Source organism: Bolinopsis microptera, chromosome 2 (genome assembly GCF_026151205.1).
Source record: "Bolinopsis microptera isolate Bmic1 chromosome 2, MBARI_Bmic_1.0, whole genome shotgun sequence".
In the NCBI taxonomy this organism is placed as follows: Eukaryota; Metazoa; Ctenophora; class Tentaculata; order Lobata; family Bolinopsidae; genus Bolinopsis; species Bolinopsis microptera.
Window position 1 is genome coordinate 12,759,077 of NC_087073.1, and position 27,714 is coordinate 12,786,790.

Below are 27,714 nucleotides of genomic sequence, written 5' to 3' on the forward strand. Positions count from 1 at the left end.
CAACATAGAATATTCTGTACCAAAATTTCACAATTATTACGTAATTTTTCCTCCAGTGACCAACTAGTCTGTTGACTATGGATGGCATAAGACATGACACAATTGAGGTACTGCAAGTTAGATTCCAGGAAAAAGCATTACAAATTGGAAAATCACCAAAATGTTCCATTTTCTGTTTTGACACTGTTTCCTCCACTAGCCTACCAATTTAAGTCAGTTAACTACAGATGGCATTGTGAAGACCTGTTTATTCAATATTTTTCACAAATTTTTTTGTCTCCCCTTTTTAATCTTCAACTAGTGTCGAAAAAATTACAAATGATAATCTTTACTTAACACGCTAAGTTATAATCAATATATATCTATATACAAGAGCGAAGAATGACAATAAAAATGTGGTAAAAGAAAATAAAATCCTCCTATTATTATAAAAATTTAACCACCTACAATATCACACCGAGAGTGAGATATTTATTCATAAACAAGGCAGCACATAGAAAAAGCACATGTAAAATGTTAGACCCCACAATTAACATAAAATTTAACCTCATTGACAAGACATTTTAGATTGATTTTAAAAGACGCTGCATTAGACGGCACCTCCACTTTCGCTAAAAGATTCGGCAAAATGTTGGGTGGTAAAGTTGACGCCAGGTATTTGGTAAGACTGTTCACGTAAAAAGCTCCCCGGTTTGGTTCCAAATGACTGCTCGCCAGTTGGTATAACGTGTCTTCAAGTTCCTCGTCAATGATTGGCATCGAGCCAGAGAACAGAAGATTTAAAAGAACAGCTATAAAATTTCCTTTGAGATGACCGATAAAAGTCTGCTTGGTGAACAATTCGTGTTTGTCATTTAGATCGGTCAGGGCGATCACATTCTGCTTTATAACGTTAAAGTCTGACTTTAGGAGAGAAGATCCAAAGACTTGTAAAATTGCAATAAAACTTTCCTGATTCAAACAGTGTTCGCGATCTGGCGCGTTCCGAGGGTAGAAATAGCTCCAGTTAAAATCGAGTAAAGAGTGAAGCAGCAGGTAGTAAGGGCAGCTTAACGATCCACTTTTCTCCACATATTCTCGAATATCTTTAAGAGCCATGTTGATAATGTCGGGGGTGAAACCTTTGAAAATGGAGCTCGGTTCTCTGACAACATTTGTCAAAAGTTCAATAAATTTCTCGACGGTAGTTTTAGCAACCTCGCTATTGCTTCCTTTACTTTTTGTAAAGTTCGACAGACACAACCCCACCAACTCCAGCAAAAATTGAGGTCCCAGCTGAACACGGAGGGCGTCGCAGAGCACGGTCGTGAAACTTAGCACATGCTCGAAAATCCTGGAGTTTTTCTCAAAGTGAGGCAACAAGATGACAAGATGTCGAGCGACAGGAAGGATGGCTCGACACACTATTTGTTTTGATTTGGATTCTCTGTGTGCTACACAACTCACTATGTCGGAGAGCGATGAGAGGTAGAATGTTAAAGCTGGGGTGTGGTGTTCAAGTGCCGCACTCGAGTTCACGTCGCTCGCCTGGATGGGGATCGAGTTTAGGGGAACTAATAAATAAAACTTAAATGAAAAGTAAGAAAGGCACTCTTAGTAAACCATATCATATGATGAAGTTAAAAAACATAATCTTCTAGTTGAAACAAACTAACGTTTATTTGCAGGAGTCGGCCAAACATGCCGTTAATAAATTGCTCAAAGTGTTGGTCACGGGTAGGCCACTTTTGGTCTGCTCCTTGCTGGTAAGGTAGCACTATAGCTAACGTTAACGCCTGATTTGATAAAGGTTAGGAAACACAAAATGAAAACACTAAGCTACGCAGTATGCTTATGAACTTATAGAAAACTTCTGGTAAAATATATGTGCTTTATGTAGTATGTACCACGTTTCAGGTTTTATCCGTACAATTTATTCACCGAGAATTGCAGTAGTCAAGGTGATTTGGGAGATTAATTGTTCACTCACTGCTACAATTTTCTGTATCAAAAACGAAGTCACCTTGTGGAGAGTGGTGAGAGAGGAGCGAGAGTAGGAAGCATACCTCCCGGCGATACAGCCCCCAAACAGAGCCTGAACAGAGGGAATGGAGAGGATGAACTGAGGACGGCACACTACGACCACCTTGTAGAGGAGGTCCACCACACACTGCTGAACACGTCCTTCTCCCTAGGAGGATAAACATTGGTTAGATATCAGACAGTTATGGTTGTTATCATTGGGAATAAAATCTAATAAAGTCGCAGTTTTTTATTAGGGGCTGGTTTTGGTTAAAACTAATGTAAAGTTATTCTGTCTAGGGTTACTCGAAATAATTGTTCATCAAACTTTGGGAGTCACTCATCCAAACACCCATCACCATCCCATCATACCGCCTCTTTCAACATCACCAGTATGCCTAATGCCTATTGCCTATCGTCTTGCCATGTTGGAGCAAGGTATGTAGTAGAATTATTTAAATTGTAGCGTGGAAAATGTAATTTTTAATTTACTAGCCTAATCAACGTCATAATTTACATAAGTTGCTGAGAATTTTGGCACATTAATCTCTGGATAGAAATCGCATTATATCAATATATGTCAATAAAGGAAAACAGTTATTTGGTGTAATTATCTTTTTGACAATTTGTATATCCCTCTAACTCTCCTCTCCGTGATCACATTTAAACAAAGCTACCATTTCGGAACCACCCTCCCCACTAACCACCCCACTAACCACCCTCAGAGATTACGTTATATGTCTACGCTTCTGTAAACTGTTGGTCTTAGACTAAGCCATCCCCTAAACTTCAATATGCACAAATGCTGTGCCCGGTACTTGGCCGTAAGTCGTTTACCACGCTCTCCTTATCTCCAAGAGTTGAGATAAACAGTGCCATTAGATCATGCGCTCTAGATCCTGGGGCTACTCGATGTGCATAACAAAGAATCTTACCCCGGCTAACCGAGGCTAAGAACCACACGCAGACCAGTTGACGTCCGGCTTCAACAATACCATTTGTAAACAGATCACCACAAACTCGTTTACTCTCTACGATTTGCTTTCTGCTAAAACAGAAACTTTTGGTAAAGACATGAGGTTTATCCTCAATCTGAGTTTACTGCTCAGTTTGATGGTATATCAGATTCAGTGCACAAACCTGGAGATTCCCATCACCGGATCATCAGCAAAGAGTTGGTACAAAGACGGTACAGAACCCGACATATTCAAGCCTTCCAACGTGTATGACAAAGATTACACAACCACCTACAGTGTCAAAGATGAAGACACTGATGACAACTTCCTGAATCTGTATTTCTCTGAAATAAACGCTATCTATGAAGTAAAGATAACAAACAGATTGGACACAAACGAGTGTTGCACTCAAAGAATCGATGGTACTGCTGTATTCGTTTACGTCAAAGAAGACGGGGATAATGAAAAGGAAGTCAAACGTTGTGGTTATATACCAGGTAAGATAAGGGTAAAATTAAATTTCAAGCCTTTACTTCTTATCATAAGAATTTGTTGATAACTAATAGTAATTAGTAGTAGATGTCATTAGAGTCAAATTTCGGCATGCAAACCACTATTGCTTTATAGTTATTCATAACCAAATTTCCTCAGTAATGTCAGGAGGATCCAAAACTGACGTAAACGCTCAAACGTACATTATAAACTGTCAAGGAGCTCTCGGAAACATGGTTAAAATCACAGACGAGAAGACCGGAGGAAATGTAGGACACGGAATTTCTGAAGTGAAGGTTTTTGGATCCAGTAAGTGCACTCTAGAATCTAGATGAATAAAAAAAATCATATTGAATCGAAAATTATTTTACCGAATAACAGAATATGGCAATTTGATACATAATTCACATGTAAGTGAGTCATATATTTACCTGATTTACGATGACATAATAGATATACTACCGGTCATGTCGAAACATGGTTCAAACTGAGTTTATATTTTTCAACTGAAAATATGTAATGAGTTCTCAAGTTGGCCCACATTTCGACGGCCCCATTTAGTGGTAGCATATCTAATATTAAAACATCATAAGGTACCTGTGAAGAAAGTCGTTGTACGGTAAAAAGGGGTGACATACTAACGGTTAATAAAGGACTAACATCTCCAAACGGGATTATTTCGTTTGGAGTGAGGGCGGATGGTAATCTCATTCTAAATTGTAAGAACAAGAAAATCTGGTCAACAGAGATGACAGATGGGAACGCCGTGGATCCTTTCTTACTAATTCAGGTAAGGGTTTGAAGCAGGGGTCAACAAGGGCTAACAAGATTTTGCGCCCGATCGAACTGTGGTTTGCGATATATGTGTATTCATCGATCGAGAAAACGTTTAAATGTATGCTGACTGATAAGCATCTTTTGGAAAATTATAAAATATTAATATTTCAGAGTAATGGGAATATAGCAGTCTACAATTCGGATGTACTAATCTGGGAGTCTGGTAAGTTGCGTCCACTTCAAAATCGCATGATTTGAATTTTCAGTTCAACTAAAACTATCGAATCGCATTGAACTGACGACGCTTTTATTTATTCTCATATAAAAGTTATAACAATGAATTAAATGCAGAAGCTGAATGGACGGAAGCTGAGCGGACTGGAACAAAATTGGAAGTGACCAACACAGGGAATGTAGTGCTAATTGGATTGCCTGGAGGAACAGTATCGTGGGAAACCGGCACATTTTGTCCGAGTAAGTATTTTGATCATTGTGAATTAAAAAACTTTGTAAATCCGCTATTATCAACTTATGCAACATTTCCTTAAGGCAAAATGTGGCATAGGTTGATAATGATATCTCCTAGGAAACTTAAAATTATTTCCAACAAGACAAAATGTTACCCATAGCTTAACAGGACTTATAAAACTTCATTTATCATAGACAACATTTTAACACCAAGCATTTTGTATTTGTAATAACTGTTCAGGATTCAGTAAGTAATGTTGAATATTAAATATTCATACTTTTGTCACTGGCAGCCATTTTTGATTTAGTTAAAAATATTAACCTTGGGTAAAGCATTTATAATAACCGGTATTAGGTATAACTCAAACGTGTATACAGTGACTTATACTGATTTCAGCTTTTTAACCAACCTTTTTTACACTTCTGTTAAACTTCTGAACGGTCAGTAACATTGCACTACGACACATTACCGCTATAGATCAAATTGTGTGTTTACTAACAATTTTCTATTTGCAGCACTTTGTCAAAGAAACTACCTTCTCAAACTAGGGATACCCTAGCTTTTGCGAGTTTCTTGATGGGACAATGTTAAGAATTGCGCGCGGTTAAAAGGGGGGAGTAAACCATATTTGGTTTGATACGTGACAGCGATTCTGGGATTTGATTGGTCGCTGCTTGAGAGCTGGAGTCAGATTTCTGAATCGCTGTCACGTGTCAGTAAAATATTGTTCACCTCCCCACTGTCAGCCGAGTCTTATTTTTCTTCTATTTGTTTTGGGGGAATAATTTATTTATAGGACTGCACGTTACTGTTTTTTTTGAAGATTTTGCTCTTAATATGAACATGCTGAATTTTAAATTTTCAGATAACTTTTTCTGGTATAATATTATATGCTATAAATTATTGTTTTCAAGAAACAATTTGTATTGATAATTTTTACAAAAGTCTTTCATTCCCGGGGTATATTATTTTCGATTTGATAGAAATTTTAATCAATCTTAATGTTATGCGACAAATTGAAACGTTAAAACCTTTTTCCTAACAAAGCTTGTTTCCCTTGTTTTAATACCGCGATTAAAAGTACCTATCATCATAAACTAAGTACATACTACATAGAATAAGATAAAGGACGATTAATTGCAGAGTCTCAACAGAGCCCTTAACTTAATGAAATACAAAAACTATAGACTTTTTGACGAAGTCACTTTCGTGAAAATTGCGAACTGAGATATGGACAATATTGTTCATTTTTGGTGGTCATAATATGGCCTTAGTTTGCTAATTTCAACAGATATTGAGCTATAGATCTTATTTTGGCTCATCTTTCATATAAAGTTGGTATCCTTGAATATATTGAAATTTGACCAATTTATGGGCTGAAAACTATCAAATTGAGTGCTCACACCCAAAGTAATACAATGTACATATGGTTTTTGGCTCATAACGCAGCCATTTGTTGTTGTTAATCCTATATAAAAATTTCTATACGAGTTCAGGACACCAGTAGCTACAAGAATTGTCCATTTAAAAGCCTCTCCGTACAAACTGACCATAATAACACCTGATAACTTGATGACCCTGTCTCATCAGTAAGAAGAGCCAGGGGCTGGTGCCCCATTTATTTAAATACAGTCATAACATGAACTATTAAATGAGCATCAATAATCAACGCCCATGGTCTCTGGACAGAAATAATCATTTGAAAAATCTCCCTCAGCAATAATTTAGATATAAAGAACCAGGATTTATTTGACTATTCATCACGCCCACCCTTCATTTCTGTGCTGTACTGTTTTAGAACAGTTTATCTCTAGAAAGCCTCTATGTGAATGTCACCATGAGTCGATATTAACCAGTAGTATAAGGACATGTGCTTTGCATAACAAAGAATCTTAGCTTAGCACATCTTGTAAACCTGCTGACGTCTGGTTTAACAATACCATTAGCTCTACTACCACATGCTCTACCACATACTCTCTTACTCTCTACTATTTATTATCTGTGCTTTGTTAGAACAGAGATCTTTGGTAAGGGCCTGAGGTTTATCTACATTTTGAGTATACTGCTCAGCTTGAATATGAATCAGATTCAGTACACAAACCAGGAGATTCCAATCATTAGTTCCAAAGCAAAGAGTGGTAGAGCGATTTTCCAATACCTATGATCTAGACACTCAAACTGCCTTAATCTGTATTTCTCTGAAATAAACACTATCTATGAAGTGAATATAACGAATAGATTGGCGGGTCCTGCAGTAACAGATTTAGGAACACTGCTCTATTATATACGTGTACTTCAATAGGCGATCTTGACGAGGAAAAGGAAGTGAAACTTTGTCGAAATATAACAGTCGCTAAAACGTACATTATAGATTATAACGTTTATAAGATTGTCACCAAAACAGCTTTATCGTCATATGTTTATAATTCATACCCTTTGGATTAAATCAAAATCACATAACAATTTAATCACATAATAATAATTACATAACACTACTCCCAACACTACAAAGCTTCCAATAAAGTTCATTAATATACTGACTGATTATACTATCATAATTCCACGTTTACAAAGTCCGTACTAAAAGCAGCACCACCCCAGTAAGCACCAGGACTGGCACGAACCCTCTGAGGGGTTTCCCTGGCAACCAAGAGTAGGCAGACCAAAAAAGTAGCGTAGAGATCCGGACTTGGTGATAAGGTAGGTGATTGTTATGATAAGAATGGAGGTAATGATAAGCATTACCGGAAAAGTTCGGAGGTAAGGGACCCAAAGAGCTGCTGAGGCGAACCAAACCAAAAGTTGTTGATGAATCAGATAAAAAGGCATTAATTGCCATAACTCTGTAATCTGTATCGAGAGGTGGTGAACTTTTCCCTCGCTAAGGCTACAGCCAACTGCCGACATATTGGCTCTTCATCAATGTGCGTACATTACAAGATAAAGTGAAGATATTATGAATATATCGGTGACAATTTCTTCTAAGTTAGTGATTATAAACACAGTTGATTCCATTTTTGTAAAGACCCTCAATTCGCAAACGAAGTTTTTCAAAAGATTTTTTATATCTTATGATTTTATAATATTCTCTTTTCATTCACGATGTTATTGTATTACGTTATTTTATTATTTTAAATCATAAGATTTCAAATATCTTGTGTTTATCGGTTTCTTTTTCCTAATCAAATTATTAGTTTAAATAATTGACATATAGAAATACATATAATACAGTTTGAACCATGAAGAGTTTGTAAGATCAAAACCATAGTCCATATATGTAATTAAAAAATAAATTAATAAAAATTTGAAGCTTAAATCATTTATAAATTAACTTAATTTATGAGAAGTAATTCTGACCTGATGTTCAAAAGAGGGGAGGACCGTATCCAGAACAGACGTTATCATGCTCGAGTAGAGATCGGAGTTGCTGTTTTTAGCGCCGAATTGTAGAAACCATTGCGAGAACGTGCTGAGCACACAGACACTACTCTCCAGGATCTGGGAGTGTCCCCGATACACCGGCCAGTTCACGTCCGAACACTTGCTCCTCAAACTGAAATATTAGATGTTAGTTCACGTCCGAACACTTGCTCCTCAAACTGAAATATTAGATGTTAGTTCACGTCCGAACACTTGCTCCTCAAACTGAAATATTAGATGTTAGTTCACGTCCGAACACTTGCTCCTCAAACTGAAATATTAGATGTTAGTTCACGTCCGAACACTTGCTCCTCAAACTGAAATATTAGATGTTAGTTAACGTCCAAACACTTGTTCCTCAAACTGAAATATTAGATGTTAGTTCACGTCCGAACACTTGCTCCTCAAACTGAAATATTAGATGTTAGTTAACGTCCGAACACTTGCTCCTCAAACTGAAATATTAGATTTTAGTTAACGTCCGAACACTTGCTCCTCAAATTGAAATATTAGATGTTAGTTCACGTCCGAACACTTGCTCCTCAAACTGAAATATTAGATGTTAGTTCACGTCCGAACACTTGCTCCTCAAACTGAAATATTATATGTTAGTTCACGTCCGAACACTTGCTCCTCAAACTGAGAATATTAGATGTTAGTTCACGTCCGAACACTTGCTCCTCAAACTGAAATATAAGATGTTAGTTCACGTCCGAACACTTGCTCCTCAAACTGAAATATTAGATGTTAGTTCACGTCCGAACACTTGCTCCTCAAACTGAAATATTAGATGTTAGTTCACGTCCGAACACTTGCTCCTCAAACTGAAATATTAGATGTTAGTTCACGTCCGAACACTTGCTCCTCAAACTGAAATATTAGATGTTAGTTCACGTCCGAACACTTGCTCCTCAAACTTGTCGATTATGGATGAATGCCCGGATGACCGGAACTACGCGCGGAACTTCGTGGTAATTCCACGAGGAATTCCACATCGAGGAATTGGAGTTTACCCGTAATGAGAAATAAAGCTTAATCTAACTTATTTGATGAATCATGCTTCACAATAAGTTAGTTGCCTAGGCCCCATAATATAAACATCACTTTAGTCATTAAGGAAATTGCTACTTAATCTTTAGTAAGGGATCCTTCAAAGTTGTTTAATTCATTACTCTGATGTTTGACGTCCGTACCAATCAGTTCCACCCACATAATAATTAACATGTGTTTTTATAAAGCTTACAGATGAAAATATTCGTACTATAAATAATGGAGTCCCAGGAGCTGAATATAATCTGATTTATCTCATCATGGTGTGAAATCATAGGTTAAATTTTGTATATATTACGGTGATCTCAGTCCCCACTCCCCAAGGTTGGTTTTTTGCCTGCTGCACCTTTAAAATGTTTACATTGATTAATAAGCTTTCGGCGCAATGATGCACATTTTCGAAGCTGATTCAGTTAGACTTATTGTGAGACACATTAGTCTACCAATTTCAAGTTATTGTAGTTTAGTAACTGCAGACTCTTCACGAATACATTTAAAGGGAATATAAGGGGATGACAATGGAGCGGGTTGGACGGGTTTCACTGTGACGATTAAAAAGTTTGGGATTCACGTCATTCGTAATTAAATCATTAATTGTCGTGAGGTAGATCTATTTTTACTACAATTCTTGGTCTTGGGGAACAAATCCTTGGCCTGAAGAGTAATAGTCCGCGGGATAATTTGTCAAATCACTCGTTTTCATTGACGTAATAGATTTGTTTTTCTGTGGGACACCACAAAGAATATAGAAATAATAAGTATCGGTTTATTTGTTTTTTGAACACGGTTACTTTTGGGACAATAATAAGTACAGTGTCGCCTCTTAGACACAGGTCAATTTTCGGAAAGCACGTGGTTCTTTCAATTAATTTAATTTACAGTTTGCCGTAAAAGTTCGCAAAGTTTTGCTAGTTCGATTTAATTTTGTCACTTTCTTTTCAAGGCTCGTACTTTAAACCGAGCCGTGGTTTCAAAATAAGTAAAAATAAACGACTGAATGCGGATTGTATTTATGATAATGATGAATTGAAAGAACCTACATTATTTGTTGAGTAATATAGCATTTTACAGGGATTCTGACCCTAAATGACCCGTTTGCGAAAGAATTTGGCTGCTTCCACGATCTGCTTCTTTGGACTGCTCTCTCTCTCAGCAAGTCTGCCTCAAGAGTCAGAGCCCTCAGACCTGCCATTCTTCAACTCTTTCACAGCAGAGGCTAGGACCCCAAACTCACCCCGCTTCAAGTTCAATCAGCAAAAGCAAAGTACTACAAGAGACAGGGAGAACGAGCAAACAATAAGCCCTGTGCCCAATCTGATTACTAGGAAGAATTATCTAGAGCCGCGCAATACCCACAAAATAGCAGGGAATAAAGATACCGGGCCGGTAGGGTCTAAAACAGTTAAACCCAAAACTTCATCACATCAGATAATATGGTATGGAAGGGCTGGTTACGAAACCGAGCCTATTTTACCTGAAAGAACCGGTCCAACCATGAACTTACGGGAACTTATGAAGTTACACAGTGGGTTAGCAGCAAAATGGCGGACACCGAGTTTTCTAGATAAGGTGATATCTACAGAGCCACAATTTGAACTACTCCCTCTCCAACAAAGAGAAAATAACACGATAAACAGTGCTCTATTCGAAAAAGAAGAGAAGATCAAGAATGAGGAAACTGTGAAGGAAGGAAGGTATAGTGGTCAAACTACACCAGGTTTCAGTCTAATAGTAGTAGCATCAGCAAACACAGCACTGGCAATCATCTGTCTTATCTTCAACGGCTTTATCGTCCTCTACTACTGGAACAACTGCACCAATCTCCCCTCAAGTCTTTACTTCCGGAACGGACTATGTGACGGGATCACTGCTGTTGGTATTCTACTCCAGACTCCATCACTCCTCTCCATCCTGGACCAAGACGCCTCACACACTTTACCTCTTGTCAGCTATCTGGTTACAACAGTGGCTGCAAGGATGGGTGTGTTCATGAACTGTGTCTTAGGATCAGTCAGGTGCATCAAGATAATCAGTCCATTCTACTTCCCCAACAGGAAACTCGTTTCCGCTTCAACTCTACTCTACGCTATCCTCTGGACTGTGACAGCATCTCTGGACCTCTGGTTGTATATAACACAGATTGGTCTCCAGAACAAAGTCTATCTCGTCAAATCTCTGGTTCTGAAAGCGGAACCTGGATTCTCCATAACAAGTCTGGCCGGGTCCCAGGGTGCTTCTGTGACTTCACTCTCCCAAGGTGAGGTTGTCCTGGCCCAGTTTCTGATTCCTGTAGCTGTTCCTGCTGTCGTATGTTTCATCCTGATGATAATTCAGGTTTACCATCTGACCGGACAGAAGATTAGTCCAGCCAACACACCAACAATTTGGACAGGACAAAGAGTAAAGTTGCCAGAGGAGAACAGATGTGACAAGATGAAAAGAGCGGGAAAGACAAGAAATCGAAAGGCAGCAATCACAATCCTGATAGTCACCGCGATTTACGTGATAACCTCCCTCGCAACTGTAGCGGTGTGGCTGGTAATCTACAGAGGTCATCTCGGTAAAGAAAAGGAGATAAAGCGGCTCTCATGGATAGAGCTGAGTGTGATCTACTTCTCCGGCTCTACTCTACCCCTGCTCTGCTCAACTCTCACTCCATTCACCCTGTTTGTAAGAAGCTCGGCTATGCAAATCTTTATGGGAGATGCGTATCGTGAGAGTTTCGTTAAATCTTTCGTAGGAGGCAAAAAGGTTGGTCCAGCAACAAAAGAATCTAAAGTTTGAAATTGATGACAAGTCCCTAATATCACCATGGTGATTAGTGAACAGTTTGGTCTAGATGTCATGGTTCTAGGTTTTCCATTCTAAAGTCTGATAGTGATATAAACTACCATATCTGGTGTGAAGTACCATATCTGGTATCCAGATTTCAATTAAGTATGCCATGAATGTTAGGTAATGGCACTAACGGGTAACGTTCTCGAATTAAATACACCTGTGTCTCAGTCGAGTACCGAAATTTCTCTTATTCCATTTTGGATCAATGTGTGAACAATATTTCTCACTACGTTTATTGTTTACTGTTCACAGGTGTAAATTTATACTAGTCAAGAGCATATTTTTTTCGAATCTTGAATCCACTTTGTCTGATGGACATCAGAGGTTAACTTAATCTTTCAATTCGTACAGCGAAGCTTAAGTGACTATTTAGATATTCAGTGTTATAATTCAGTGTTATCCAATTATACTTTAATTTGCTCATATTTTATTGAATCGAATTTTACTTTTAAATACTGTCACACAGCTGTTTAATCTGAATCACTTTCATACGACTGTAATATACTGAAATGTTAGATCTCACGTACATTTTAATGACAAGAACCAGTCAGACAATAAATGAGTTGAATTAGTTAGACAATGAGTTAGAGAGAGTGAGTTAGAGAGAGAGAGAGAGAGAGAGAGAGAGAGAGAGAGAGAGAGAGAGAGAGAGAGAGAGAGAGAGAGAGAGAGAGAGAGAGAGAAAGAGAGAGAGAGAGAGAGAGAGAGAGAGAGAGAGAGAGAGAGAGAGAGAGAGAGAGAGAGAGAGAGAGAGAGAGAGAGAGAGAGAGAGAGAGAGAGAGAGAGAGACAATGATACCACATGATGGCACTGAACGACACGGAACGGTTTGTGATGAGAGTAAATAGTATAAAGTAATTAGGATGCTATTAGGATAATTTATTGTACAATTATCCTAATATTATGTATAGGGAATATACATAAATACATTTTAACAGAACCATTCCATCTTCGTCACGTGAAATGTGGAGACGTGACAATATACAGTATACACTGTACAGACCTAACCGTACCTGATTTATTATTATGCGAGGAGTAAGCCATGACTGATAACGTCATGGTTTATTGCACTTCGCAGTAATTCTGGCTGCACGACGGCCAAGCCCCCTCATTATTAGGGGTCCGAATTATAGTTTACTAAATATCGTGCCCAAACATCGAGGCTACAGTAAACAAATACGGCCTTGCGTAATTCTCTAATCTAAGAGATCTTCAGCGGGGTATTCACACTGCATCTCGACATACACGTTATAGAGGTGGTGTCGCGATACGGTGTACGTCGAGATACAGTTTGAGAATCCTTCAGCGGCTTACAAACACAATTTATTCGATTCTTTAGACTAATTTAAGTCAACAAGCTTTAATAGATGAACAAAGACAGATTGGGTTTGGAAATCTCCCAGAATTAAATTGGCAATCTGTCTTTGTTCATTCAATCTGTCTTTGTTCATCCAAATGACAGCATTTTGGCTCGAATAAAATAACAAAAGGAATGAATTGATTTGATTTGATTTGTTCTTGAAATCAACGAATTCCATCGCCAGTGCAGTAAGCAGTGACCAGTTTTAATCAAATGCAACTTGTAGCTGTACTAAACTAGTACTATACAGTTGTATTTATTCGAATCATTTTAAGACGGCAGTATTATCTTTATACTGTAAAACCATCAATTTTCGCGATTTTTTGGGACCAAAAAGTCCACGAAAATTGGTATTTCTCTTTTAAATCATATGAATTCGCGAAAATTAGTACCCGCGAAAATATCTGGTTTTACAGCTAGTTATTCTTACTTATATCCTAGCTTGTTTTGATCATATAGATATCGTTTTATAAATCAATTGTGCTGTACTCTTGAATCTTTACAGACAGCTGTATATTTGTCTGCAAGACCACAAAAAATACCGAGATATAATATATACAATTCTAGACAAAACAAGTAAGTAAGTAAGTGACAGACAAGCGTCATAGTTACAAATTTCAAAATTTAAAAGATTTAAATTCCTTGAAAACGTGTCTTGAAAGTGTTCCATTATTTGTTCAATAGGAACAAAAGAATCGGCTTTTTATGTCAGGTCTAAGTGGTATTTACCCGAAAGGACATTTCAAATCCAGACTTAACAGAGGTTTCTGAAAATGTGGGGCTTTTAACGTTCATTAGGTCCCATTCGCATTCTTTAAGTCTAAAGGAATTGCTGCCACTATACTTTAACAAAGACTGTAATTATATAATTATAGTGCCACTTATAGTATCCAAAAATCCTTTCAAATAACCTCGTGTACGTTGTTCCATTATAGCGGAGATAATAAAATTAAGCCTCGTGCACATTATCTTGGCAGACTACATTGTTACGTGGTTGAACACTTGTAGACTCAATTTCATTGTTAGGATCCATTAACCGCTTTACTTTCCATAAAGCTAGATCTATAGGCTTAATAATAGTCGGTGGATGTCAAATATAAATAGCTGAGGTTTCAGTTCACTTTCATTCGACTTCGTATTGGTGTCGTTTAAGTTATTTAAATTCACGCGATAACTTATGATGACTTGTCAATCCTAAACTGAACTTTGTGTTTGTGATAGTAGTTGTGATCACCGAAACAACATTATAGGCACTTAGCACACATTGGACACTTATGGCTATGCTAAGAAACTAATCCTGAAAGTAGATCGCCCCAGCAAACTTCGCATACCGATACCAACAGCTCGAGATCGATAAATTGGTTTATTGGTTTCTCGGCACAATTTCACAAGTTTTATCACTTTTAAAGTTGCTAAGTCAGTTCTGAGGATCTCAGCTTGCCCTTTATGTCGATATCACATCCTTTGAGGAACACGTTGTGGCAACTTTGGGCTATTGTATAACCGTGTAAATTGACCTGTCCGTGCTTGATTGGTTTGTTGAGGCTCATGCTACCCCATCGTGGGTTTACTTACACTACTACTACTAATATTATATTATACTAATACTACTACTACTAATACTACTACTACATAAAGTTGCCATGATAGTTGTGAGGATCTCAATTCCAAGTTGGTTGCTTTCCGTACGGGACGCAGATGCTTGTCCTGCTATGTCAAGCAACTTTCAGACTTAACAAATATTCCGGGGCTTTCAACCCCTTACCTCACTGAATTTTTCCACGGAAATTGGAAGGTGAAAAACGGTAATTTCCAGAATGTCGCGATTTGCAATAGTGTTATCAGTAGACACTGACCAGTATTCTGCCAAAACTGGATGGCTTTAGTCCGTTACCAGGTTGATTCCGTAGATTGGATACATGAGATCACCGCGGCCTCCCTTATACCTTTCATCTTTTAGGGGTCTATCGAACTGATTAACTCATTGTAAAAGATCCTTAAGAACGAAATAAAAGTAGGTAGAGCATTAATTAATATGTTTCATGCGAGGGTGAGACGTTTTCGATGGCTGCTGAAAGAGGGACTGAGGTGTCGAATAAAAAACACAAGCCCTTCTTAACAGATTATCTGCGTAGGTGGGACACAAGTTTTAATAAAACTTGTGTTATAAAACTGTTTTATAACTTATAATATTAATGTTTTCAATAAATTACTATATTGTGTTGATGTATAATGAGGTCCTTTATAAACTTTTTAAGTGACCAGTGTGTTGGACACTTGGTGCATAATAAATGTTTCATATTTTGAAGCTGAGTTAAGAAGATGAAGTAATGTTTCTCATTATTGACTTGTCTCTACTTTTTGAACCAACAGGTGCGGAGATCCCGATCCAAAAATAGCCAGCATCCCAAATTCCTCCTAAGATAAAGCCATCTCAGTTTCAATATCCTTAATGAATTAAAGTGTCCAAACGCTCCACAGTGCATTTAAGTAGAGTCCACTTTAACCCACTTCAGATGACCATTTAAACTGTCGAAATGCAATAAAATTGTACTTATAGCTCGTAATTTAGAGGCCAGCTTGCCAAGGCTGTGGCATAGTCCTTGGAAATGGAAACTATTTATCTATTTTAATCTATAAGTCAATGAGTTAATGAGTTTTTCATCTGATAAACACCTCAGTTTAACAGGACTGCGAGAACCTGGCAGTTCATTGCAATGAAATTACACTGAAAGCCAGCTTGTCGTGGCTTTTTATTTGGCAAAGTTCTTGAAAATTAAAGTATTAATCCATTTTACCTCTCAGCCACGATTATCTTACAGTACTACTTATTACTGATGAAAAGTTCAGAGAGTCTAGACTAGTAACCATCAATCTATCTGATATTTACAACGCGAACCACCTGTTCAGAATACTGTAACGGAGGAAATAATATGTCCATAAATTTGTACCCATCAATATGTGATACACAGGATCCACTTTCGTGCATTGAATCGCACTTGTGAGCTATATTTTCTAGGATGTTACATATTTGCAGGCGACGTTTTGGAAATCCCTTATTTTACACGGTAGACCCCGGCTAGACGGCACGTAACGAGTCCTTGTTCTAGCTAGACGGCACGTAACGAGTCCTTGTTCTAGCTAGAAGGCACGTAACGCGTCCTTGTTCTAGCTAGAAGGTACGTAACGCGTCCTTGTTCTAGCTAGACGGCACGTAACGCGTCCTTGTTCTAGCTAGAAGGCACGTAACGCGTCCTTGTTCTAGCTAGACGGCACGTAACGCGTCCTTGTTCTAGCTAGACGGCACGTAACGCGTCCTTGTTCTAGCTAGACGGCACGTAACGCGTCCTTGTTCTAGCTAGACGGCACGCAACGCGTCCTTGTTCTAGCTAGAAGGCACGTGTTACCGTCTAGTTAGGATGAAAGACAGGATCACGTACTGCAGTATGTCTGCAGCACCTGCCGTATAGCTTGACTTGACCAAAGACCACACACCCAGAAAGTTTTAAATTTTCTCGAAGATCATGAGATCAATGTCCCTCCCCCCCCCCCCCCCCCCCCCCCTATAAATTATCTTATGCCCCAAATAAAACCTACGTACCGTCTAGCTGGGGTCTTAGATGCTGTTTCATTGTAGTTATCAGTTTAATATTCATGTAGAAAAACTAAAAAGTAAGTTAAAATATAGGATTTCAAAAACGGAACCTAACGGCTTACTTAACGAGTTTAAAACGAGATTGGCATGGCTCGTCAGTGGTCACCCACCTCCTTGAACAATTCATTCACCAACTTGATGAATTGCATATTAGAGTAATTGAGTTGTGACTTGTCAGGGTTCACTATGTCCCGATCAATCCGTTGAGATTTGAGAAAGGTAATCCAGTCGATTCGAGATTTAAGTTTGATGACTTGTTGAAATGTTAAATCTGTTCGCAACATTCCATATTAAAATAACACTCACGAACTTTAAAGTACACATAAAATTGTGGAATAGTCTTTAAATAATATGGCGAAGCCATGAACGGTATGTCAGCATCCTCCGAGGCTAATGTTTTCGCTGTCCACAGGTACTGTCCACACAAATGGGGGCTCTAAACGCTGGGTCCCTTGTTTATACATTTCAAAACACGACAGCCGCTTAACTTGAATTCAAATATACCCTTTTATTTTATTTCATCTCGGATCGATTATTATTATTGTGAAGAGTTCGGAGAAGGACTTCGAAGAGAGGAAAGCTAAGGCATGGGGAGCGTGTGACCAGATAAAGCTTGTATGGAAGTCGGATATGCGTAGAGATCTCAAGATACGTCTGTTCCTGACTACAGTCGAGTCCATCCTTCTATATGGCTCTGAAACATGGACTGTCAGCCAGACTTTCGCAAAAAGTATTGATGGATGTTATACGAGAATGCTGAGGATGACACTTAACATTGACTGGAAAGAGCGGCAGACTAACGCCAAGGTGTATGGACACCTCATCAGAGCATCTGTCTGATAAGATAGCTGCACGGAGGATGAGACTCGCAGGTCATTTAGCCAGACATGAAGAACTTCTGAGTCATCAACTTCTCTTCTGGGAACCCCTTCAAGGACATCGTCGAAGGGAACGACCACACCTCACATGTATATTGACATCCTTCGGAGTTCGGAAGGACACGGGGCTTGACGACAGCAAGGAGATTAACAAACTCATGCTGGATAGACAGATTTGCAAAAAAACTATCTCTGTTCGGACGTTGAAGCCGCCCTAAGTCGAGTCAAGTAAGTCGAATGCGGTCATTTTGATGGGTTTCATTAGTTTATTAAATGTCAAATTTGCCCGCAACACTCTGTATTAAGTCTCATGCTTGATGCTGTCCCTGAAATATAACCATGAGCGCCTTCAATCGTGGTAATATACTTTCAAAACGAGACAGCCGCTTAACTTGAATTTAAATATATCGTTTTATTTCATCTTTCAAATTTGCTCGCAACGCTCTATTACTATATAAAGTCTCATGTTTGACGCTGTCCCTGAACTATAAGCCGCACGTTCAATCGAGGTATCCCGGGTTTTAGCTCATACCAGTGCCCAGTAATACGTTAAGATGCCTGTGCCCAGTAATACGTTAAGATGCCCGTGCCCAGTAATACGTTAAGATGTATTTGGCAAGTCGTATGCTGGTCGCATAAAAAGTTGTATTCCATTTGTTTGCTACAATTAATCGTATCAAACATATTTAAATGCATTAAATGTGGTCCACATACTCTACTAATACCAAGGAGCGGAGCTTCATTTGGCCTGAAGCAAAACCCACAGAGTGGAAATTCTCGACATTTTTACTTAAAGCGTAACAGTCTACAGCTTGAAAAAGCGGTTCTAACAGTTTTCTTTGTACTTAATTAACAGCCTTAAAAGTCAATTTAAAGAAACAGTTCTATCAGTGCTCTTTATACTTAACAGCCTTCAACTTAAAGAAACAGTTCTATCAGTGTTTTTAAAGTTGTCAACAAATTCCTTCTTCTCCTCTCCCCCCTGAAACTTCTCGTTTTCTCTAAATGTCCTTACAGGACTGGTGATAATGTTTTATGTCGTGCTCGCTCTGCTCAGCTACCCCCTCCTAATCCCTATACCCCTTTGCCCCATTATGTCTACAGTCATAATTGTGAAGATTGTTACGCGCCAATACAATACGAGCCAATCCAAATGGTCATGTTCATATCGTTTAACTAGCTTATTATTGGCACATAATGAAAATCGTGTGCAATATGAGACACCGCAATATAAGTCGTACCGGTACTGCAATGTGACAATCATGCATATTGCGTATCAATAGATGTCGATCGCCGATAGATGGTCTCGTTTGTTTATTCTTCAGTTCGTTGTGTTGCAATATGCAATACGTATCATTATTATATTATGGTCCTTTTAAATTTCTCATTAATATCTAATTTTATAAAGCTAGAAACAATCTTTGAATACGTAACAGGCGAATGCCATTAACTTCTAAAACATGAGTAAACTTACTCCCATCAATTATCGTGTCTAGAGTCCGCCATTTTGCCTACAGTAGTAATAAGTAACGAGGTTTGTCCTCAGTTATCCGGGATAATGGTCTCATTATATCACCATATCTACTGTTTAAATCGAAGTAGAACCATGCCCACAATAGTTTGAGTTCGTGTCACGATGCCGTGCCAAAATCTTGATCGAGTTTTAGAAATGATTCGGTTTTTTGATATTATTGTCTTCTGTAGAAGCTGTAATAAACGGGTTTAAGCTACAGATTGTCATTTATAATCCCAGATCTTGGACCTAATAAAGAGGAGTGAAATCTGGACTTGAATGATATCGTCTGGTGTATAGTTATCACTAATATTTATTAGGAAGATGACCCATTTCCTAATTCATCAATCTCTTTCCTACTGATAATGAAAGAATTATTACTGATAAAGAAAGAATTATTTCAATCGGGCACTCAATAACTGAGAAATAAGCCCCAAACGTTTGCACACTGACTTATGGGCCACCCTTTATTAATAGATTTGATTAAAAGTAATTAATGGCTTATCTAACACTTGGTGCACTAACGATGCACCATGCTGGATCTGCAATAAACACGTTTTGTTGTTGGTCTACTTTACTGCATGATATAGGGCGGGGTCTCAGCGCACTATTATATACCTGCGGCTGGAAAACTTGATGAAATCATTTCGTTCACTACCACCCCCCCGCGCCGGGGTAACAGGTTCAACCACCCTGGAGTGTGGAGGCCACGTATTTTTAAAGCATTTATTTTATAAAATAACAGAACATCAATATCCAGAGCCATATCTATGCACATTACGTATTTACGTTGTTTAAATGCTAACAGCTGTGGATAAACACAACAGCTATGCTGTGTTCATCTCCCTTGCTCAGGCTGCATTTTATGAATTTGTAAACTAGTAATAGAAGAGGATTCTGGTAGGGAGGCGAGGCATATTTGTTTACCTTTGTTTACCACATCTATAATATGTAAAATTAATAGAACAAATCACACAGCATCTAATAATATGTAATTCTGAACTCTGCATACCCGGGCTTTAGCAATTGTTTTCTGATTTGTTTACTGATTTGTTTATCGATTTGTGCCGGCGAAGATGTTTTTGACGAACATATGTAACCTGCAATTGAATCCTATGCCTTTTGTCTGAGAAAAAAACGGGTCTCTCGATTCCAAGTCATGCGTCTGTGATGTGGGTTGTGACTGTTTAAAACTTCATTAAGTTTACAAGTAACATCGTTGCAAAAGGCTGTGTATTGTCGCGTCTAGTCGAACTATTGCACTGGCTTACCCTAGATGTTGTGTTATTAATTGAACGGCAATTATAACAGTCAACCCCAGTCACCAGTCCCAAACTATTGACACTTGTCACATTACGATTATCATACACAAGCCTGATGGGTTGATAATGATGATCACGATCACATTTTAATCACGAGGATCACATTATAATCAGCAGGATCACAGCAGTTTCACCATCAGGATCACAGCAGTTTCACCATCAGGATCACAGCAGTTTCACCATCAGGATCACAGCAGTTTCACCATCAGGATCACAGCAGTTTCACCATCAGGATCACAGCAGTTTCACCATCAGGATCACAGCAGTTTCACCATCAGGATCACAGCAGTTTCACCATCAGGATCACAGCAGTTTCACCATCAGGATCACAGCAGTTTCACCATCAGGATCACAGCAGTTTCACCATCAGGATCACAGCAGTTTCACCGTCAGGATCACAGCAGTTTCACCATCAGGATCACAGCAGTTTCACCATCAGGATCACAGCAGTTTCACCATCAGGATCACAGCAGTTTCACCATCAGGATCACAGCAGTTTCACCGTCAGGATCACAGCAGTTTCACCATCAGGATCACAGCAGTTTCACCATCAGGATCACAGCAGTTTCACCATCAGGATCACAGCAGTTTCACCATCAGGATCATAGCAGTTTCACCATCAGGATCACAGCAGTTTCACCGTCAGGATCACAGCAGTTTCACCATCAGGATCACAGCAGTTTCACCGTCAGGATCACAGCAGTTTCACCGTCAGGATCACAGCAGTTTCACCATCAGGATCACAGCAGTTTCACCATCAGGATCATAGCAGTTTCACCATCAGGATCACAGCAGTTTCACCGTCAGGATCACAGCAGTTTCACCGTCAGGATCACAGCAGTTTCACCATCAGGATCACAGCAGTTTCACCATCAGGATCACAGCAGTTTCACCATCAGGATCACAGCAGTTTCACCATCAGGATCACAGCAGTTTCACCATCAGGATCACAGCAGTTTCACCATCAGGATCACAGCAGTTTCACCGTCAGGATCACAGCAGTTTCACCGTCAGGATCACAGCAGTTTCACCGTCAGGATCACAGCAGTTTCACCATCAGGATCACAGCAGTTTCACCATCAGGATCACAGCAGTTTCACCGTCAGGAGCTACTGAACCCCAGCTGATGGCGGGTGAGTTCCGGGGTTGCTAAGCGGCCAGGTGTCATGTTGGTATAATAATATGCAACTACTGAGGTGCAGATCTTAGTGCACCCATGTCTTGTTCGCCATCCTCCTTCTTTTGTATTTATGTGTTAACAACAACTGTGAATTATGCTGATTATTATCTGGTTTGCTCTAGTTTTCTTGGAAAAATATGACCTGGATCTGTATTTTACAAAACTTTTAATTAGTTTTGTTATTTAACAACTTATTCGAGTAATTTGGCTTATATCCGAATAGTCTGCTATTATGAGGAGAGTTTTTGTTACTCAAACTCTCTATACTAGTATAGGGATCATTTGTTAATCTGAAGAGACTGTTAGTTTCTATGAGGCCACAGTGAATATTGATAACTTAAATGTGTAATCTATTCCACTTTCAGTTATTGCCCTTACGGATCCATTATTTATTATAACTTGAATCAGTGACACACCTTAGGCTTAACAGTTTGTGAATGGTGGCGGGGCTTCAAACCTGGTAATTGTAATTGCCGACGCGTCTGGAAATGCTTCTATTAAAATCATTTAGTACCCACTTTTATTTGCATTACTTGCAGCGTACCTTATAGTTAATTCTTATTCTCGGCTAATATAACCATGGTTAGCAATTATGGTTAAATTATCAGTTGTTATGCAGACACATATTTCTATGGGATTCAACATTTATGTAATAGAAGTTCGACTATTTTGAGGGTTACCGGTTTCTGTAATTATAAGTCTGATGTGGCTGCTCTCGATCAAGTTAGAGGTTAGAATCCATTTCATACAAATATACGTCGCATAATCATGAATAGAGATTGATAATGGTAACTCGCTGGAATCAAATTTTCGTCGATGGCCTAAGGCCTTATAGAATTTACACGTGCAGATTCAAGGAGCTTACAAATCCGTTCTAGATAACTGTTCTAGCATACCACCTGGCGAGGAGCAACATATTTTATTTAAATATATTCTATAAGATCTGTATAGTAATCCTCTGGAAAATTACATTAAATTTTAAAACTTTATCATCTTATCTTAATGACCTCTTTTTCTCTTTCTTTCTCTGTCTGGCAACCGTTTCAGACCATATCAACTGCAATTTACGTTATAGTAACGACATATTATGAGCGGCTGTTCCGTTCATGTGCCGCCATAAGTGATATAACAGGAAGTTGCATAATTATGCGGGTGAAAACGCGCAACGGCGTACGTGTGTAATGATTGTTGGAGGGGCATTATGATCGGTTTCGTTATTATCAAGCTGTCTGGAGTTTGTTTTACATTTAAATCGGCTATATTTGCGGTTGGGATGGATATTTTTTGATGCGATAAATGAATTTCAAGGAATACCTTTAGCGTCCTCCTTGTGACCACGGGCTTTCTATGCTTATGATAATGATGACTTATTATAATGATAATGATAATGAATGAAATGAGATAAATGTTAAGAGTAATTAACTAACTCGTTTAATATGTTTATTCAGCGTGCAACCACGATGACCACACCAGAAACCCCATTTGCACTTGCAGACATCACTGTAGGAATCTTCCTGATATTCCTCTGTATTTTCGGAGCCTTCGGCAACTCTCTGGCATTCTTCTTCTTCTACGCAAAAGGGCAAAGGAAAGGCTCTGTTCACAATATGCTCTACACAATAATTTCTGGCTGTGACACCATACTCCTGATAATAATGATGCTATACCTTCCAACGCTTCTAACAAACCGCTCAGAAATGCTCTTTGGCAATCCCATATTTTGTACTAGCTTTGTTTTGGTCATGATGGTGTTAGCCAGGTTCATTTGGTTGATGGTAGTGGTAATAAGTACCTGCAGAACCATATGCATTATATTTCCTCATTATGTTATGAGAGCTATGACAATAAGAATGGGACTTTTAGCATATTTTCTGATGGTAGTATTTATCGACATCCTCGGGCTCGCACTAGGGTGGCAGAAAACCAGATACTTTATCAACGCAGCCTCCTGTCTCTATATGAGAACTGAAGCAGCACCCGCTTGGTTCAAAATATTCTGGACATTCAATCTCCTGACTCAGTTTATTATTCCATCTATTCTGATCTTCGTCAGCTTTTTGGTGAGTACAGTAGCCCTCCTGAAAAGGGCCACAGTCCAAAATGAAACCGACAAGAAATTCAGACGAGTTTCTATTACCATAACACTCTTTACTGCCGTGTTCTTGTTTTGCAACATTCCTTGCTTTGCATTCCAAATAATATTCATGATCAGCCTGATTACAATGAAGCAGATCAATATCTATTTCTTAACCTGGTATGGATTGATGGTATTGCAAATCCTGTCCACCGCCCTCAACTCAGCCCTCAATCCTTGCCTCTACTTCTTACGGATGAAGAACTTCAAAACCTGGACTCAAAACAAGCTTTATCGACGGCCTACCGACTCAGCCGTTTACCACTCTTGAACAGGAGAGAAAACTTACAAATTCCAGGGCTCAAAGGAATAATATAATCCACATCTTACAGTGGATAGAAAGAACTGTTGTGGACATGACAGTAGAATCGAAAATAAGAGTAGGGTGATTAATTGTTATCTTCGTTTAAAAAAATAATGATATATGCCGTATAATAATTGTTTGTAGCTGCTTGTTTGATGTAAATTCTCAGGAATCAATCTTATCTGTACATTTTTCACTGATTTTAAATTAAATTGTGTTTTATGCTGAAGTGTTGTTTATGTTGACGTTTTGTTTATGTTGAATTTTGATCTATGGTTCACGTGTAATACTCTTTGCTGGCTAATACTGAATTTTTTATCTTCTCTCTTATAGATTGGAGCAGCATACTTGCAAAATATAACAGCATTATTTAGCAACATATTTAGTAAAAATAATCTAATAAATACAAATATGAAACACATACTTGGAAGTGATCTGCATGCACTTGATGCAATGATAAAGTATTCCTTGAGTGGTGTCTTGGTGGGTGCTAAAGTGATCTCCGACTAGGGAAGGTAGTGTGAGCTGTGTCAAATGTAGCACAGTTGCTATGTCTCGTAAATGCTTTGACAGCACTTCACTGTCTATGTTCTGTACTGATGCACCTAGAAAATTTAGAAAATAATTAATATATTATGGTCGTTGACTTGACAAAAAATGATTCAATCGACAAAAATCCAATTTTAATGACAGACAATCAATAATGATATGAATTTCAAAGAATTTAGAGGATCAATTTTATCGCTGAATAGTACACAAACCTTCATCTCCCAGTACGATATTAGCTTGTAGCTGATACAGACCCTCACAGTGCTCGTTACACAGAGCTATTATAATACTTGAGATGTGTACTGGGTGCAGGTCTATTATCTGAAATGCACGTAATTGGGTAAACAAATTCTGTAAAGTTTTGAACCAACTAGAAATTAAAAGAATCACTAAATAATCGATTTAAAGATCGACAATTTATGTACAAAAGCGTACTGATGGAATACCTTGCTAAGAAGTTGGGTCAGTTTTCCAAGGAACAAGTCCCATTCAGTGTGTACAATCTCCTTTAACTCGCTAGAATCTAAAGTATCGTCCACATCTTCCAGCATGGAGTTGTTAGTTTGAAACCGAACTTTAGATAAAATCATACGGGCCAAGGTCGTCAGTGCTTCACCGTATCTGCAATTCAGGTTATTTAGTTTGACAATTCACTATCGGAAATTTAAAGATACAGAACACCAACATATGTATATTATGTATGTTTGTATTATTTGCACGAAATTTCTTGTATTATGGTGAGTGAGCTTGATAAGATTACCTCGGAACAGTGCCGTCTGGCGACAAAGAGCCCTGAACGGACAGCAAGAAGTCAACCCATGAACTACACACATCTATAGTTCCGCTAAACATGTCAGGGTCAGTCTGACTGTCCGTAAACTTGAAGAGCAAGGAAAGAAACTCCAGGACAGGGAAGGAAGAGTTAGATTCAACTCGACGTAAGTGACCACTGGTGAACAGGTTCAGGAACTCTATCAGTTTCTTGTGGTAGCTGGAATTTATAAATTTGATATGAGATGATTTTATTTGCATTCATAAAGATAAATTCCCTAGTGGGATTAGGTTTCTAAGATGACTATTCTTAGATTTTATGTGACAATATTATGGCAAACGTGGAAATTTGGCAAAGCAACCTACCCTGCCTCAATAGAATCCACATTGCCCTCAGTAACCGTAGTCAGCAACTGAAGAGTCTGCTGGAACAGCTGCAATATAAACTCTTCCATCTGTACCGGAACTAGATTCCTGCCCACAATCTCGTTGATACAGCTCATTGCATGTGTCCCAAGCTCAGAGTCACCCTTTATACCTTGGCGAGCAAAGGAAAATATCGTGTTTATCAGTCCAGGATTTAGTATTTCTGTCAGAGATATCCAGGATAGAAGATGAGATAAACACTGGAGCACACAACTACACATCACTGAATTGTTTCTTTCTTCCTGTATTAGTTTTTCTAGAAGACTCGTAAGCGTTGACAGAATGGCAGGAATGTGCTCGTTTAGTTTTTGTTTGCTGGCAGCGAATAGCTCCGAGGGCATGTCGATGCGGGTTCGGTTTTGTTCCTCCGAGAGGACCATCAACATGGAGACCCCGATATAGGAGGGTGAGGTGCTGCATTGTGCACTGGACACTGTACTGCTCGTTACAAGCTGAAATTAGAGGTGTAGATCACTTGTTAACTCAAATCCAACTCAAACATTTACAGTTTATAAGTTCTGATGAATAGACTAATTAATTAACAAATTCGATTTGTACTGACCTGCATGATTTTCTCGAAGAAAACCGGGTTCGTTTTCCATTGCCGTATCCCGATGTTAACAAACACTTTGATATACTTGATAGTGATGAATTGTATTTGGTTTTGTCTCAAGGCACCTTGGTATAAGAATTCTCTTAGGTTGTTACCGTCATTTTCAGATATAATTGTCCACTTTCTAGCCACATAATCCTGGAAGATACGTCTTTTAGGAGAGATGATGAGGCTACAACTTTGGCTACATGATTTAATTAGATGATTCAAATTTCAAGGAAACATCTTCTGGATCATCCACGATAGATCTAATCATATCGACGCGTTTAGCTAAACGAACGCGCGTGTCTGCTATGCTGATCAATGCCAAAAGAAAAAACGCGCGTTCCTTTAACCAGGTAAAGAAGACCCTATTAAGGCTTGATCCCTAAATCAGCCCCTCTACGCTAGAAACCTTATAATTACGTTATCAATTATCATCTAGACATTTTCGTGCACACACAAACCTCCAAAGTAGATAGTGCCCACCATTGAGAATATTGTGACTGCGACTGTTGTAGTAGCTTTATGCAGCATTCCCAACAGTTGTCTGCATTCTTCAGGTTTTGTAAATCTTGCTCTGATAAAAATTGAGATGAAGTTTAAAATCCTCGTAATATAATATTGACGCTATTCTATTTTAATAAAACAGTTATATATTTTGACGGCACAATCTAACAATATCAATGGTAAATAATTAAAAGTGACAGCTGAATTGATCGTTCTGTTCTTCCCGATTTGCTCGAGGGCGAATATGAAGTATAATAGATACCCATTAAATAAATGATATCTGTACTAACCGATTTGAGATTTTCTAGCATTATCAGACGATGTACTGTAAAATTCAGAAAGAAGATTGTCTAAGTTTGATAGGAACGCTTCTGTCATCTAATATTGATGGTTACTCTCGTTTTTGTGCTAAAATAATATACCCTACTGAAAATATTCAGTTATCTTTAGACGTTTATTCTTAATCATATTGTATCTTTAAAAATGTGATCGATATAAAATTAGTTGAAACTGTGTA

The 27,714-nt window shown here is 38.4% G+C and overlaps 1 protein-coding gene across 1 annotated transcript; it reads right to left on the minus strand.

Annotated features, from left to right (window-relative positions):
- Window positions 1–107: 107 nt before the first annotated feature.
- On the minus strand, window positions 108–27,641 carry LOC134811189 (exportin-6-like). Its single transcript, XM_063817938.1, has 12 exons — window positions 27,488–27,641; window positions 27,155–27,267; window positions 26,658–26,846; window positions 26,036–26,547; window positions 25,659–25,889; window positions 25,345–25,519; window positions 25,111–25,219; window positions 24,774–24,954; window positions 8,053–8,248; window positions 2,003–2,170; window positions 1,656–1,775; window positions 108–1,527 (listed from the first exon to the last, which is right to left on the minus strand). The coding sequence occupies exons 1-12, from the start codon at window positions 27,573–27,575 to the stop codon at window positions 517–519; spliced, it is 3,093 nt and encodes a 1,030-aa protein (XP_063674008.1). The 5' UTR covers window positions 27,576–27,641; the 3' UTR covers window positions 108–516.
- Window positions 27,642–27,714: the final 73 nt, after the last annotated feature.